The sequence below is a fragment of the Micropterus salmoides genome, unplaced genomic scaffold, assembly GCF_014851395.1.
Source record: "Micropterus salmoides isolate LMB-PRFRI ecotype aquatic unplaced genomic scaffold, ASM1485139v1 Ms_hic_scaffold_9, whole genome shotgun sequence".
NCBI classification, from domain to species: Eukaryota; Metazoa; Chordata; class Actinopteri; order Centrarchiformes; family Centrarchidae; genus Micropterus; species Micropterus salmoides.
In genome coordinates, this window is record NW_024044681.1 from 11,428,242 (window position 1) to 11,444,239 (window position 15,998).

At 38.3% G+C, this 15,998-nt stretch overlaps 1 protein-coding gene across 1 annotated transcript in view; it reads left to right on the top strand.

Annotated features, from left to right (window-relative positions):
- Nucleotides 1-15,780, top strand: part of doc2b (double C2-like domains, beta) — a 126,465-nt gene extending 110,685 nt beyond the window's left edge. The window contains exons 6-9 of the mRNA XM_038709404.1: nt 4,104-4,261; nt 8,533-8,614; nt 10,255-10,351; nt 11,554-15,780. Coding sequence (XP_038565332.1) covers nt 4,104-4,261; nt 8,533-8,614; nt 10,255-10,351; nt 11,554-11,687 — 471 coding nt within the window. The 3' untranslated portion in view covers nt 11,688-15,780. The remainder of the gene's footprint in view (nt 1-4,103; nt 4,262-8,532; nt 8,615-10,254; nt 10,352-11,553) is intronic.
- The last annotated feature ends 218 nt before the right edge of the window (nt 15,781-15,998 follow it).

Here is a 15,998-nt window from a genome sequence, read left to right on the forward strand (position 1 = left end):
AGAACCTCACCAACCCCGACCCTGAGGGAAATATATGGCTTATTAGCTCCTAAATGCTTACTGTGTCTGCATGCTGTTTGGTGCTGAACAGGTAGTATACATTGATGTTTTAGAGAATTTCTCTGAAAATAGCTGGCTAATACAAAAATGATGCTGATGAGAGCCGTGAGAGTGAATCAAAACAGTAAAGTTGCAGGCCGTAAAACCACCAAATCAGTGAGGTGAAAGGTACTATAAATCTCCATAGAACCGATGGAACAGCAGAGTTGGGTGATAATTCTCAGTAGGTCTGTCACTACTATTGACCCCTTTCCCATGTCATGTGATCAATTATTAATCTGAAAATATTGACTATAGCTGTTCCTGAAGATGTTCCTCACTGCTATGTGAAAAGTGACTGTCTACAGCCTCCCCTGGCTAACAGTTGGCAACAAGGCAACTTCAACCACTGGCCAGATTTCCATAAAATCTTCTGTGGATATTCATGATCCACAGAAAATCTATATCTTCACTGTCTACCCATTAAAGGCCCTGGAAACCTCAATCAGCTTCTTGCTAAGGGCAATGCCGTGCTAAAAAGTTTTAGTTATTTCACATGAGAGATTTCTGTCTTTGTGTGCAACATTTGAATCAAAACAATCAATACTATTTATTACAAGCGGTTGACGATGGATGGATGGATGGATGTTTGTGAGTGTGCAGACTGAATTCCAGTGCCCTGCAAACCATGGCCTCTTGCATCAGCACAATATTCAGCGCCCCACTGTTTTCTGAGAGGTGTTGATCTGAGGGAATCCACCAGGACATTGGCAGGAGATGCATTTTGGCCTGGCTTCCTGTGACACACATTTACAGCCTCATGCCCTGAACTACTCCACGCATTGTTACTAAGAGCTTGGCAAATGACATGTGGCACCGAAAAAGACCAGTGGTCCTCTAAGCATGTCAGGATTTTCCATTGTATTGTTGGTCTTTAGTAAGGAGATAGGCAAAGAGAGAAACACTTGTAGCAGGTAATTAAGGTTTTCTACTTCAAACTGTAAGTTCAGAAATTGGAATTGATTACTGGCTCAGCAATCTAGACCAGTGAAAGGAAAACTCCCCCTTTATCTTGGGATACCACCTGACCTTTTTTCTGGTAATATCTCTGTTTCCCTGGTAACCCCTAAGGGACTGAGTAATACCTGGAACCCAGTCAATGCACTTGGAATATTATTGGGTTGCTTGCTACCATTCTGCTGCTTTGTTGCCAGTCTTCGGAGTCCAGAAAACAATGAAGCATGCAGAGAGCGAGCGATGTATATCTCCCTGATTATTTAGCTCTGCAGCTACATTCATTTAGAATGATGTTCAGACAGTCACGTCGGAGGTGTCCGGTTATACTGTGTGTTAAATTCAATTAATGGACATCCTCTAGCCAATCTTAATTGAGTTTTCCCCAAGGCAATGGTACAATTAGCTGGAAAATGTTAAGCAAACGCTACTGCACAGCAGTGTGTTTGCTTATGTAAGTTGATTTTATGTTTGAACAGATTGATGGAGAGAGGAAAAGGAGGCTCATAGAAGCAGGGAAAGAGAGCAGACCTCTATGAAGAGCAGAGGCCATGTAGTCGCAGACAATTTGTATGTTTTTATTTGTGATTAATGATGTTACATGGTATATGTCGACAGCTTATAAAATCATTTATTAGAGATGGAAGGCTGGCCGGGCTAAATGGATGGTCTATGAGTGTGAAATAGAAAAGAAGACAGTGAACGCTGTAAAGATGCCTGCACTTGTCTGGTATGTCGACCTTGATACCATTCAGACAACCTGAGGTTTTTACTTCCTCCTCGCTTTCTTGATACTCTTGTATTCCTGTCAGCCTCTTGGTTTGTCACAGCCTTCCTAAAGAGCATTTTGTTAAAGGAGTCAGAGAGGCAGAGACAACAGTGGGATGTCCTAAACGTGGATAAACCGTAGAAGAAGAGACAGGACTAAAAGGATTTGACAGTAAACCAAGGCGGCGGATGAAACATGTTGGCATCCCCAGTGAAATGGATGCCAAGTCCACAAGTCCAGTGAGACATCTTGTAAAAGTCATCTGTGATTCATGTAGAGAGAGTCAGTTCCCTGGAGATATCTGATTAGTAACCTGCTGTGGACACTGCTGGACACATTGTTGAGCACTGTCAGTGTAAGACTTTGGCAGTGACAAAAGTCTGCAGAGACTTTTCTTTCCATCTGTTTGTCTTTTTTCATTTTGTTATTCTTACACTGTTTCTGAGTGTTGAGGCATCATTGTTTAGAGGTGAATGTTAGAGCCTATGAAGGTAATAACAAAAAACTTTTGAAGCAGTAGCTTTCAGTATGCCAAATTATAGCTGTCCATTCATGTTGGTAGTTCATGTGGTGTTTTCATGTTGAGTATGCAATCTACAAACAGCAGAATTATGCTAAAACTTCTTGGCATAATTATTTTGCAACTAGTAAAATAGTTTTTGGCTTTGGCTTGGATTTTTTTCACCTGGGTTATAGAAGCAGTTTCTAAAGTGCATGTGATAATGTGACATGATTGCTTTCTGCCAGTGTCTTTGAAACTACCACTGTAGACCACCAAAGTCAGACATTTTAAACATCTTAAACTTGTAGTACAACAGGAATTTTGTTATTACTGAAGCATTCATCATTGGTATTTTTGAAGTCCTGTCATTTGTTTTATAATACTGTAAAAAAAAAAAAAACTGACATTTTTTTTTAAAGAACTGATTTTTCTAGAACTATGTCTCTTAAGTTTAACTTTATAGCTTGGCTCCATTGTGAAGTAACTGGCAGTTTGTCATAAAAGAGACAGAGAGGAAGAATGAGGCAGAAAAAAACAATGAATGTCAATTTGAAATGGCACAAACCAAATTGAAAGAACTCACAATCCCAATGCCCGCATTTCCACTGGTGCGTGCACTTTCAAGTAGCTCTTGATGAGCTTGAAGTTGTTAAGCTTCTTTGCATTTTCTCTGCTGATATATGGATGGTTTTATACTGTACATGTGGTTAAAAATAAATGCTGATGTATGGAAAAGCCCAGTGCATATTCACATAATCAGCAACTGCGGGAGTGTTTCTGGTAAATTGCATTTCTAAGTCATTGGTCATAGCTTTTAAAAAATAAACAAAGTCCAGATAGCTCTTTAGGGGCCTGGGCTGCATTTCTGTAAAAATGTATACACTCGAAGTTAGTATTTTTTTTCTTTGGAGAGTTTGAAGTGTCTGGTAACTGCTACTTCACCACTAACATAACCACTAAACATTAAGTAAGAACAAACATTTTCAAGTAATTCACTCTAGCAATCAAAGATAAAGTGCATAGAAACAAAAAAGCAATAAAGGGGACCATATTCATAAATATTATTGATAGCCTTATTTATTTTTACTTATTTTACACAATGTATAAATAACTTCCTCTGTTACAAATGATTTTAGTGTTTAGTGATGTTATAAATTGAGGCTTGTCCACATCACGTTTAATACCAAATCATCCAAACAGACAAAAATATTTGAATTAATTCGACAGCACGTGAAGGTTTGGGTCTGTTGTTGAATTTGTGCTCATCAGTGGGAAGTACTGGTGGTGTGTTTGGAATGAAAACAGGCACACAGGTCATGCGTCAGTTCAGATGTTTATCTTGTCTCTAAAGAACATGGCAAATTAATTTTGATGAGGCTATTAACTCACCATTTACAACGGAGATGACATCAATCAGCCAATCAGTGTTTGGCTGATTTTCAGGACACACAACAGACAAGAAGGCAAGCACACTTTAGCTGCGGCAGGCATTTTATGAAATCAACTTACTTTAACAACTCCTGGGATTTAAAAAATGAATTAAATCCATTATTGACAGAGTGACAACATTTTGTTGTCTACATGGATTAATATCATTTTGGAAATTAAAGTTTTGGTTTCCTCTCAAATGACAGAAATGAGAAACATCAGTTACAAATGATGCTGAGCATGAGGGGGAACCCTGGCCGGCAGCCACGGTAGTATAAATACCTCCATGTGGTAGGCTTTGTGACAAAAGCTCGTTATTATTTCTAAATCCTGTCATTTTTACCACTGCAGGTCAACAAGACAGAAGATAAGTCCCTGGAGGAGCGAGGACGCATCATGATTTCTCTTAAGTACAACACCCAGAAGTCTTGCCTGGTAGTGGGCATCATCCGCTGCGCTCACCTTGCCGCCATGGACGCCAATGGCTTCTCCGACCCCTATGTTAAAACGTCAGTATGCAAAAATGCAAAAACACCCAGAGAGTAAAGCTGTTACATTATAATATATAACAGCAGAAGCTGTGCGCTACAATTTCATGTGGTATGTTTTCATCCCATGTTCTGACATAAATACAAAGCATAATTCTTTTTTTTTACAACCTGGATCTTTTTTTCACAGTATTGAACATCATTTATATCCTTAATAATAATCTTTATTCACCAAGTTAATCACTGAGAAGCAGGAACACAGTGACTAAAAGTCTTATGGGGAAAGAAACAAAAGCAGGTGGACAATCAGACAGGTTGTTAACAAACTATCAGGAAAGATCCATCACCAATTTACAATGCAGCTTGGTTCAACTTTGACCTACTGTGCTCACTGTAGCTGTGTGTGCAATGAGGGATTATTACAGACACGGTGGCTGCACTCACTTTCGGTTTTACCTCTAAATAAAGTGACTTGGACAATCTGGATAAACTGTCTTGTCGTTTACAACATGTCTGATCGTCTGACTGCTTGTGTTTCTTGACTCGTCAGACTTTATTGTAGCTTTGTTGTCAAGTTCCCAGATTTCAGCAATTACCTTGGTCAGTGTTATGTTATTAAAACCAGTAGAAATGATGGACAAAGCTATGAAAATTGGACCCAAGCTGCAATGAACCAGAATCTTTCATCAATGGACATGTCATAACAGAAAAAAAAATTACACAAGAAATGATTTTAAATGTGCAGTCTTCAGTGGCTTGGAAGTATGGAGGCCCATAGTATTCAAGATAAAAATAAATAAATAAGAAATTATAAAATGATCCTATGGATAAATATAGACAAATATATAATCATGGCTTTGTACAATAATCTTTTTGGTCATTATTAAGGCTGCAATTAACAATTATGTGACATTTATTTTCTTAATGAATTAATTGTTGGGTCTATAAAATGTCAGAATATAGTCATTAATTTTCACAATCCCAATTTCCCAGTCCAAGATGACATCTTCAAATTCGATACATTTTATGCCATTTTTTCAACTGATTAGTTTATTTCAAATGTTACTTAACATATATAACAAAATTTTAACATGGTAGCGCTAGTTATGACATTGGTGTCCTGCTCATTCAGACCAATGCGACATCCAATTACATAATAAGAATTTGTTATGAAAGTGGCATTATGAAATCATTGGGGGAAATGGTGAAAAACTGCTGGAATTAAATAAGGACAGAATAACATTTCATAATAATGAGGTGAGTTTCAAAAATGTATTGGATTACCTCACAATTTCATGCTTGTATTAATTTATATAATGAATTTTTTAAATAAATAAAAATGGAAGATAGGCAAGTACAGGAAGAAGTATGAATATCTGACATATAACCGTGTGCATTCACTTACAATTCCAGAGTTCTATTTTTTTAAATTAAATTGACTTATCTTTATTTCGATCTTTAAGGTGTATAAAAAAAATTTAAAGATGTTGTTCTTGATATTTTGCAGATTTCAGAATCAGTTTCATAGATTTATTGTCATTTAGCGATGTGTCTGTCAAGGAAGAAATCTGACAAGGGAGAATACATGATTTAAAAACATAGGTTGACTTCACATAAAGCCAACTGTCGATTGATTTCTTCTCTCCTCTCAACATGTATTTCTCCACAAAATACCGGATGCTCGTCGTAATAATGCTATTTTTAGTGCATGTACTGATGGTTTACTGCTGATGGTTTAGCAGGAAAGAAGCAGACTACCTGTGATTATCAGCGGCATGAAAGACACAAAGCACAAGAAGCCATCTGCAGTTTGAAGGAGAGTCCTATTTATCACACCTGAACATTTCCCAAGTCTTTCATCTGGCTGAGCAATGAAAGTGCAATTAATTTCCGACTCTGCTGTGCACACCTCTAGAACAAAAGCCGACTCGTTTCGGAGGAAAGGGGCTGGCAACAATTTTCAGACAGTTTGAGGTTGACAAAATCTCCCTGAAGCTTGAAGGACACTTGGGCAGATAATAGATTTACTGACAAACTCATGTGAGAGGGAATAAAGGACATGTATACACTGACAGATAGACAGGGCTGCATGATTTCTCTCCTCTTTCACCAGCCAATGTCCCAGGTGTCACCTGAACTGTACATGGTCTATTGCGTTGATACTGTAATGTTGGGCATATTTTTAAGACGCATGTGTCATATGGATGTCGAATGCAGACACATATTAGTCGACCAAGGTTGTCGAGTATGTCATGAGTAAATGCCCTCCTTAATGGCTCTTCATTCAAAGCAGAATAATGGCAGTAGTGAAATAACATTTAAAAACAATGTGTTGCACAATAGCATTGTTTGCATCCTAACTTTCACTCTTAGCTGGTTTTACCTGGGGGTCAGTAGCCCCATTACATGACAACAATTATGTTCGCTGGAATATCCTCATCAAATTTCAGCCCCCATTTCCCCAGGGGTATGTTTGTGAGCAATAACCCACTTACCCTCCCTTAATTCTTTGTGTTACCTTGGGAAATTGAAGTGTGTGTGTGTGTGTCCAGTAAGTGTGTAAAAGGAAAGAGCGATGTGACGAGCTACTGTAATTGCTTGCTGGATTGAAATATAACACATCAGAATGAGCATTATTGCCCATAACTGTTCTTTGCCAAATGGATAGAGGTAATACACAACATTCACTACACTGCATGCTGAGTTTGATATAAATACAACCTGCCTTTTGCATCATTTATAAGGACAGAACAGAAGCAAAGGGCCAATCTTTACACAAACACAAACACACACACATTGGCCATACATTCATAAAGACCAATGCCTGCACCCAGAGCAACAGTGGCACTAATGATCTGTTTTCACCACAGACTCTTGGACTGCAGAGAATGCAAACTGAAACATGTTCTGGGAACTCCAGCAACACCTCAACAAAACAAAATCAAATTTTATTTAGATTGCACATTTCACAATGTACATTCAGTTTCCCGTTTATTAGGTACACCTATCTAAAACTACCGCAGTCTAATACAACAATCCTGCAATAAACGTACAGTTTTCATTTAAACAGTTTTAGAGGGTGGTTGATTCAACTTTATGGCAATTTTGAAGGCTGTACTTTGTGGTGCTGATTAACTGCATTGCATTATACTGAGAGATGTTTCTAATATTTTGTCCATCCCATTTATATGAATCAGGGTAGACACCTCTGAATATAACACAATACAGGTCCACAGCACTGCCAATTACAGCCTCAAAAATAACCATAAATTACACAAAAACCTCTCTGAAAAATGGTGAAAATAGGATTTATTGCACCATGGAATGCATTAGACTGCATTTGTTTTAGTTAGGTGTACCTGTAAACTGGCTGAGTGTAGTATGACCCCAAATGCTTCAATAGTCAACCCATATCCAGTAGGTGATATGAGGGGGGATGTCATTCCCCCATGTTAGCTCTCTATCCCCTAGTAGCAGAGAGAGTTTGGGGGCAGAAGGGTTGTTTAGTTGAATAAAGTCTAGTCTACTGATCCTTGACACTGTCCATGGTGCTGAAGTAGCAGACAAATTAGTATTTACACTTTTTTCTTTCAGTACCGCGCAGTTTTGTCTTGAAACTATAATATTCTCTAAACTACATACAGTAAACACTCAATTATATACTATATTATCCACCATATACTCTATAGAGCAGTGTCACATTCATGATGAAAGATAAAGGCAGCAATGTGAGCACACACACACACACACACATACTAAAGAAACTACATACTGGAGATCTGCACTGTCGAGTATAAACTGAAATGTGTTATTGATGTGAGGCAACGTGTCTTCACCTCTGCAATCTCATCAAAAAGACTTAACTAAAATTAAATGTTGCTGTTAAACTAACCATGTATTGGACATTATTATTGGCAGAGAACAGCTATTTTGGGAGGTGATGACACAACAGCATTAATATATTACCAACTGGGGGGAAAATGTCTTTAATAAAAGCACAGGTGGAGTCTATTAAAGTAAGGTAATGTAGCGTATGTAATGTAATGCAGCTGTGTGGTTCAGTATAGGGCAGTACCACAGCACCCTCTAGAGGACAGAAATGTATAGAATGAGGCTTTTACACTGTATATGGGGATTTACATAGTTGATGGTGGTTTCAAATTATACTTCGACATAATTTAATAAATGAATCTGCAGGGATTTGAAGTGTTTCTCTTTGCTGCTCCTTATCAATACTGTTAAGTCCTGTATTAAGTCTTCCTCCCCTCCCTCCATACTTTGCTCTCCTACAGGTACCTGAAGCCTGATGAGAACAAAAAGTCAAAGCACAAGACTGCTGTGAAAAAGAAGACTCTCAATCCCGAGTTCAACGAGGTATAAACCACGGCTATTCCGCTAAAACCTTGAAGCTCCAGCTTTGTTTTGTTTTTTTCCCTCTTCTATTTTTCTTTTACCTGAGTTGAGTGTTTGTCCAGTGCCTTTGTGTGCGGAGCAAACTCCATAACCCTGGAACCTACAAAAGCCATTCTGAGAGGGCACAGCTGTCAGATACAAAAGAAGCACATTTTTCAAAATTCACTACAAGATGACTTTTTGAGGGAGCAGCAGAACTGAAGCTGTCTGAATGTAGAATATGTCACAAAAGTCATCCTCAGCCAAAGACATAGCTCAAGTGTCTTTTGGTAGCACTGATTCTTTATCTTCTCTCACACTGGAAATCTGTGTTTCCCACCAAAGATTGGGAATGTCAGATGTTGATGATGGCCTTGAAAACATGTTCAGAACAGTGTCCCATCGCTGTAGTGTGCTGTAACATTGCTTTGATAAATTCAGTATAGATAAAACAAGTAATCAGCCCTTATTCTGTATCAAAATGCAAATGTAAATGTTTCGTATTTGTATAGCGCCTTTCTACCTCTCAAAGCACTTTTACACTACATCGCATTCACACACTGAGCCTGTGCTCAAACAGAAACTAACATTCACACACATTCATACACTGGTGCAACAGCCACCAGGGGCAATTTGGGGTTCAGTATCTTGCCCAAGGACACTTCGACATGCAGCCCCTAAAATGAGTTAGAGCAGCTCAGTCTCACAGATGAACACCTGATTATAAATACTGTTGAAATCAGAAATACTTTGCTAAAGACCCTGAGGACACAGCAATGTTTTGCAGAAAGATGCCAAACATGTTTTCCAGGCTGAACAGGCCCCCCAATTCATCGTGGCACAGGGCAGCTTGGCTCAGCCTGTATACAAGCGGACGGCCTTGGCTACACACAGGCCAGCGGCTTGACATTTCCTCTGGCATTTTTTGTACCCATATTCTTCCATCACCTCTTGGCCTTTCTGTCAGAGACGAGCAATGAGGGTCTTCCTCCATATCAAGGCATTGATTTCATTAAGGTGGAGCGGCAACCCTGATTGAACCACAGATTGAAATGCGACATAAATGCTGTTCCTTCACACGGTGCAAATTGATATCAGAAAAAATGCTTGTTTCATTCAGTGGACAGTGTACTTTACTGATTATACTGTCATTCTGTTGAAGGACTCTGGCATGTATTTTACATTTAATTCAAATGTGGTCCAATCAAAACACTTGCAGTATACTGAATGAGTCTATGTGTCCTGAACTAATAGGGCGTGCTGTGAAAGTGAGGAAAGGCAACTACTGCAATGACATTAACCTGAATGTTATTTTAGGCACTTACAAAAAATTAAAAGTTAATGAGGCGCTCAGAATTATATGAATCAGTTTCACCAGAAAATGAAACAAATGTCAATTGCACTCAGGTTTGTAATGATAATTATGCTTACCAAACAGCATGCAGAAGAGTGTTTTGTTGGGAAGGTGGTGAAGCAGAATGGACTCTTATTCAACACATTCAAAACCTTTAAACACAAATTAGGCTTCATACTTGATTTGATATGTGATTGTAATTGTACGTGATCATACCGGAGAAAGGCACAACTAGAGCTCTTATTTTCTGCCTTTCTATTTCCTGTAGGAGTTCTGTTATGACATAAAATATGCAGACCTCACCAAAAAGACCTTGGAGGTGACCGTGTGGGACTACGATATCGGAAAGTCTAATGATTTCATAGGTAAGCACAGGTGAACCATGCCAAGCCAGCTCGGCTTTCGTCAGAGATGACGACAGTGTGGGACGAGCTTGACTGATATTCAGCGGCATCAGCAGCACCACTGGCCTTCTGTCCAGCTGAGTCTGCCATCTGCCCGGCCCTTTCTCATGCTGGAGGCTGGGAAACAAACGAGCACTGAGCCATGCTGGGAACTAGCTGGCCTGCTCATATTGCACTGATGTTTAAACCTGTTCCAAAGAACTCCCCCTAAAGCTTTTATTCAAATTTTTTGAGAAAATAAAACACAATAAACAATAAAGGAACATATGGGGGAAAAAGTGTCTAAACAATTTCCTCCTTGACCCTTAAAATAGTAGTAAAATAACTAATGGTTGTTTTAAAGTAATTGAAACTCCATGACAACTGAGCAAACATAATTTGCTCATTAAAGCCATGAGATGCAGTTAAAAGTTTCATAAACGGTCTCATCCCACAGTGTCCTAGCCTGAATATATATATATATATATATATATATATATATATATATATATATATATATATATATATAACTGAAATTATTACTACATTACATTACTATAAACAGCATTTTAATTGATCGAAGTAATTCTATTTTTTTCATATACTATTGGGTTGTTTAATGTATTATATTACAATGGATCATATTTGATAAGCTCATTATAGGTATTTAAAATCTGAATCTGTAGTAACATAGTAACTACAGCTGTCAAATAATTTTATGAGTAAAAAGTTCCCTCTGAAATGTTGTGGAGTAGAATTATAAAATAGCATAAAATTAAAATACTTAAGTAAAGTACAAGTACCTTGTGATTGTACTAAAATACAAATCTTGAATAAATGTGTATTTTCCACCACTGATCAGGGGCCATGTGGTAGCTGTTCTGATATGATTAATAGTTTCAGAACAGCAACTAGATGGATCTTGAGGGGAGCATTACTAAATTATTTATTAACCATTAATAAACCATTTTTCACAATTTAGAAACTCTTATTAGAAAGTGCTGCCATCACAACATCTCTAATGTCGTACCTGTCTTCAGTTGTTTTGTGCTGTTGCTAAGACACTATAATCATCTGCTGTTGTTATCCTTTCCCTCTTTCATAACGTGACACATTGTAAAGCTCCCACACGCTCTGCTAAGCGTTCAGCATATGACTCATGCTGTCCTTGTGCCTTCTTTCAGGTGGTGTATCTCTGGGTATCAATGCAAACGGAGAGAGGCTCAAACACTGGTTTGACTGCCTAAAAAACAAGGACAAGAAAATTGAGCGTTGGCACACGTTGACCAATGAATTACCTGGTTCATTAAATGACTGAAGACCTACATCTGTCGTCCAACCTGCTGGCCCTCGTCCCCTCCCTGGTTACACTAGATAGGACCCCTGCCTTCATTTTCCTAACTCCTCCTCCCATCTCTTCTTCTCTGGATTTTCCTCATGTTTGCCCCAGTGACCTGTGACACCTCTTTGGGAATATATTTCCTCTCAACAGGGCTCATTTAAAAATATCCAAAACCTGTTTTCTTTCTGTTTTACATGTACAATAGGGGTTGCATGGCTGCTCATTTATTTTTCATTTTAAGAGCAATTCAGTTCACAAAATGAATCACTGGGATTGTAGCGCTGATAATAATTCAGATTTCTTGTATGATCAGTGAATATATAAGGAGCAAATGCTTTCTATTTGAAGAGATATTTTACAGCAGCTAAAATAATTTTCCAATGATTGACCAGTCCCTGAAACAGCACAAACCTCCATACTGTCAGCTTGGTGGTAAGAGTGAAGAATCTAAGGATGTAGCAAAATGTCATACTGTTGGAGTTATGCAGAAATATTTATGGAATAATTTCTTCTAATTTATTACATAAACAGTAATAGTTCTTATCAAGTGAACATCCCATAATCAGTATTCTTGACTCTAATAAATCATCCAGATTTTGTTTTTGCCACAATAACTGAAGATATTGCACTTTAATATGATTGTAAAAGTGTTAGGTTGCCACGGTCCTGTCGTTCATCCCCAGTCTAAGTGGCTCCAACACAACTGGCCAACTACAAGCTTGCAGCAGCTTGTTTTAGAAATCTGGAGCGTTTATCCTTTAGTTTGAGTCATTTGTCTAGGTGAAAACAATGTCACAGGACCACAGAACCTCCTTAGAATACTGTACAAGTTAAGGCCTCTGCATGCTTCAAACTATCTGGATTGTACAATGAGACTGATCTGAACAAAAACGCCAGTCGCTTTAGTATGTTATGCATGTTATGGTCAAGTGACAAAGACGTCTAGCAAATATGCTGTTTCTTTTAACCATGACCACTTTTTGTGCCTAAACCAAACCAAACCAAACCTTAACCATAGTGATGTCATATCAAAAAATCCACACTTCAATCCGGGGTGAAAAGCCTTCCTGTCAAAACCTTCTCCTGGCTGCATCGCACTGCCTGCCCAATCCATCTCCAAGAAATCTGTGTCTTTTGCCTTTGTAGTCTCGACATGATGAATCCTTTAAAAGGGGCACACGCTTTCACACTGTCTCTGTTTGAAGGCATTTGTGGTGTTGGACAGTGCGTGGTATTACAAAAAGTAGTTGTGAGAAGAGTGAAATAAAAGAGAGCTTGAGAGAGGTTCAAATGCTGCCCTGGGTAGGGTGTATTGTTTCAGGTATTGGTACAAGTACCTTGTTTGAAGCATACTGAGGCCTTCACTCCTCTTCCCAGTGAACTGCGTGGCAGTTTGTTGTAAAGGGGAAATTAACATAAACATACCAATAACACATAACAACCCCAAAATCCAAGGCTTAGTGGATATTAGAAGACTGATGTTGGTAGTTGATGGACGTAAGTTCTGCTTAAAAGGATTTTAGGACGACTGACGCTCATTTGTAAGCTGGCAATGTGACTAAATTTCTGCCCAGTAAGCAGGCAGTTTGGTCAGTGTGAGCTAAATGAATGAGATACAAAACTTCTCCTCAAAGCTACTTATAGCAAGTATTCACATCACAAACACTAATTCCCTGTGTGTCTCTGTTCAGACTAATTAATATGAGACAATGCTTGGTGTCAAAGCACTATCTATGACTACTGACATGACTAATCTATAGAGCTGCCTAGTTGTGTGGTAATCCTGATGTCAAGGCTCCTCAAGTGTTCCATCCATTCAGTCATGCTATCCAGACTTCAGAATTGCGTGTTTCTGAATTTACAGTGCTAAAGCGATGGGTAGTTAAATAAAATATGCATTTAGAAATTCAAGTAAAATCTGAGATGAATCATGGGTACAAGGACACAAGTGATTTTTACAGCGAATGCTTTAAAGAACAGGGGTTCAGACTTTCTTTCAACGGCCGTGCAGCAAGTTGAACAAGTGCAGTAAGAGCATAATCGTGTAATGGCTGCTTTGTGATTAGTCAGGAGCTGAAGAGGGCTATGGATATAAAAGTAGGTCTCATGCACCTGATGATCTGTGGATAATTTCAGCACAGAGGTGAAAACATTCACAATTACTACACTGCGATCACGTCACACAGCCTTGCTTCACTGTGTGGAAGGTAGAGAGCCTACTTGATAGCGACCATCTGTAATCAGAATGAACAGAACAGAATGAAGTTAAGTGGGTGACCCACCGGGGGAAAATAACTTGTCAAATCACAATACCACATGATTGGGCAGTACTATGGCATGTGTGTGTGCAGCTTACTGTTTACACTACAGAAAATGACAGCATTTTAGGCTGTAATGTGGCTGAAAATGTACCTGCTGTTTGTCAAAAGGGCCGAATTTTCAAAAGGGAAAGTTTACGTCAAATATATAAAATATATATATAAAATTAACAAAAGCATGTATTGTTTACAACAACCTATTGATGCTGAAGTTCAAGTTTGCTGCTGAAAGGGGTGAACACGCCCTTGCTTAAGTCGGTGCAATTGTAGCTTTGCTAAAATGGGCAGGGGTGAGAAGGGCAGAATTTTTAATATACTAGCCGTGTATGTATATTATTACTATGATGTTGCATCTGTTGAGGGTTTTTTTATGTAAACAGCTCCATTTTAAATGTATCAAACAGAATGTACATTTTTAACCCCTTCTATTCCACAGTAAATCCTCTAAGAATGTGCAGCTTAGTGCTCTGTGTTGTTGATATTGTTCATATGTCAAATCTTAAGCTCTGTATTTGGGCACAGATATCTGGGAATAGAGATGGTTGAACTCACAGCCCAGGAGCAAAACACTCGGACTATGTCACTCAACTCATATATTAAGATAACTAAAAGTTTACTTTGACTCCTTCTAGCCTGTTGAATTATTTATGTTGGGGTTTTTTTGTTGTATTTTTCTGTTGTTTTTTTTTTTTGGTTTGATACCTCGAGTCCTTGCGCAGAACTGGAAATGTTTCAGGACTGAAAACTCCCAACTTCAGTTGCCCTCATGGATCAGTAGGCTGGGATGCATGCCATGTATTTGTGATTTTGACCAAGCAATGAGTTTGACCTTTTCTGCATGCCCCTGCACCCACCTTTCTTGTAAATTTCCGTGCACTGACTGGTAACACAGAAACGGCATACAAATAGTCCTCACGTAATGTTCAGGAATCCTGTCAGGCTTGCAATTCAGCTAACAGCTTTTTGTCATTACCTCACGTCACTGTAAGTGATAGGCCGGGCATGTTTGTTTTTAGGAGCATGTCAATTCTGTCAGTGTGGCTGACTGGTTTAATAACCACATCATTTTAACTCACTAATTACAGCTGGTGGAAAGTGACAAACAGCCCTAACGTCCATTTGTTAAATTATTTAACCTTCTTGACCAATAGTTTTATTGTTGATGATGTTATTAGAACTATTACATTGCTTTCACACTACAATCCATCCATTTTGAAGAAAAATTGATTTTGACTAATGGTGTCACACCTTTTAAAGCCGGGGAATGAAATGTTTAATGCATTACATCACCCCTCACATTTCTTTAAAGTGTTAAGAGCCTCTTCAGCCACATTGATTTGTGAGGCACAAACTGGCTGTGAAACCTTGTTGGCATCTCAATATACTCCTTGACACAACAGTGATCCTGCTCTCTCTCTCCGATGAATATGTAATGAATACAACCAACATGTGATTTTGATTTTGTAATCTGTCTGCCTTTGTATGCAAGCTCAATATTATGAAAAAAAAACTAAACTGCATGCAGATGTTCTTGGTTTTGTCATGAGATGACTTTGCCTAATGTTTGATACTGTTTTCTGTATAAAAAAAAAACAAAATACACGACTGTGGATGCTCTAAGATTATGCTATAAGTCAGTCTTTCTTCTGGACAACATTTTGTACCTTTGAACACTATCGCATTGCCTGTTTGGCTGCTGTATTTACTATCTGGAAGCGTGACTTGATGTGAATTAAAATCTCTCCTTTGTTGTTTTGTTTCCTTTTTAACACTCAGGCACTTGTTTGCATTTGTTGAATGTATGAGTATTAATGCATTGTCTGAAATTATATTTTAGTCCTTTGCCAAATGGGCAGGTTATTGTGCCTTCTTTGTTTCTGTTTCTGAATTTTTGGCTCGCATGCTTTTCAAGGATAAACTGAAAAACAAATTACTGTATTATTATAATAAATAATAACAATCATTTTAA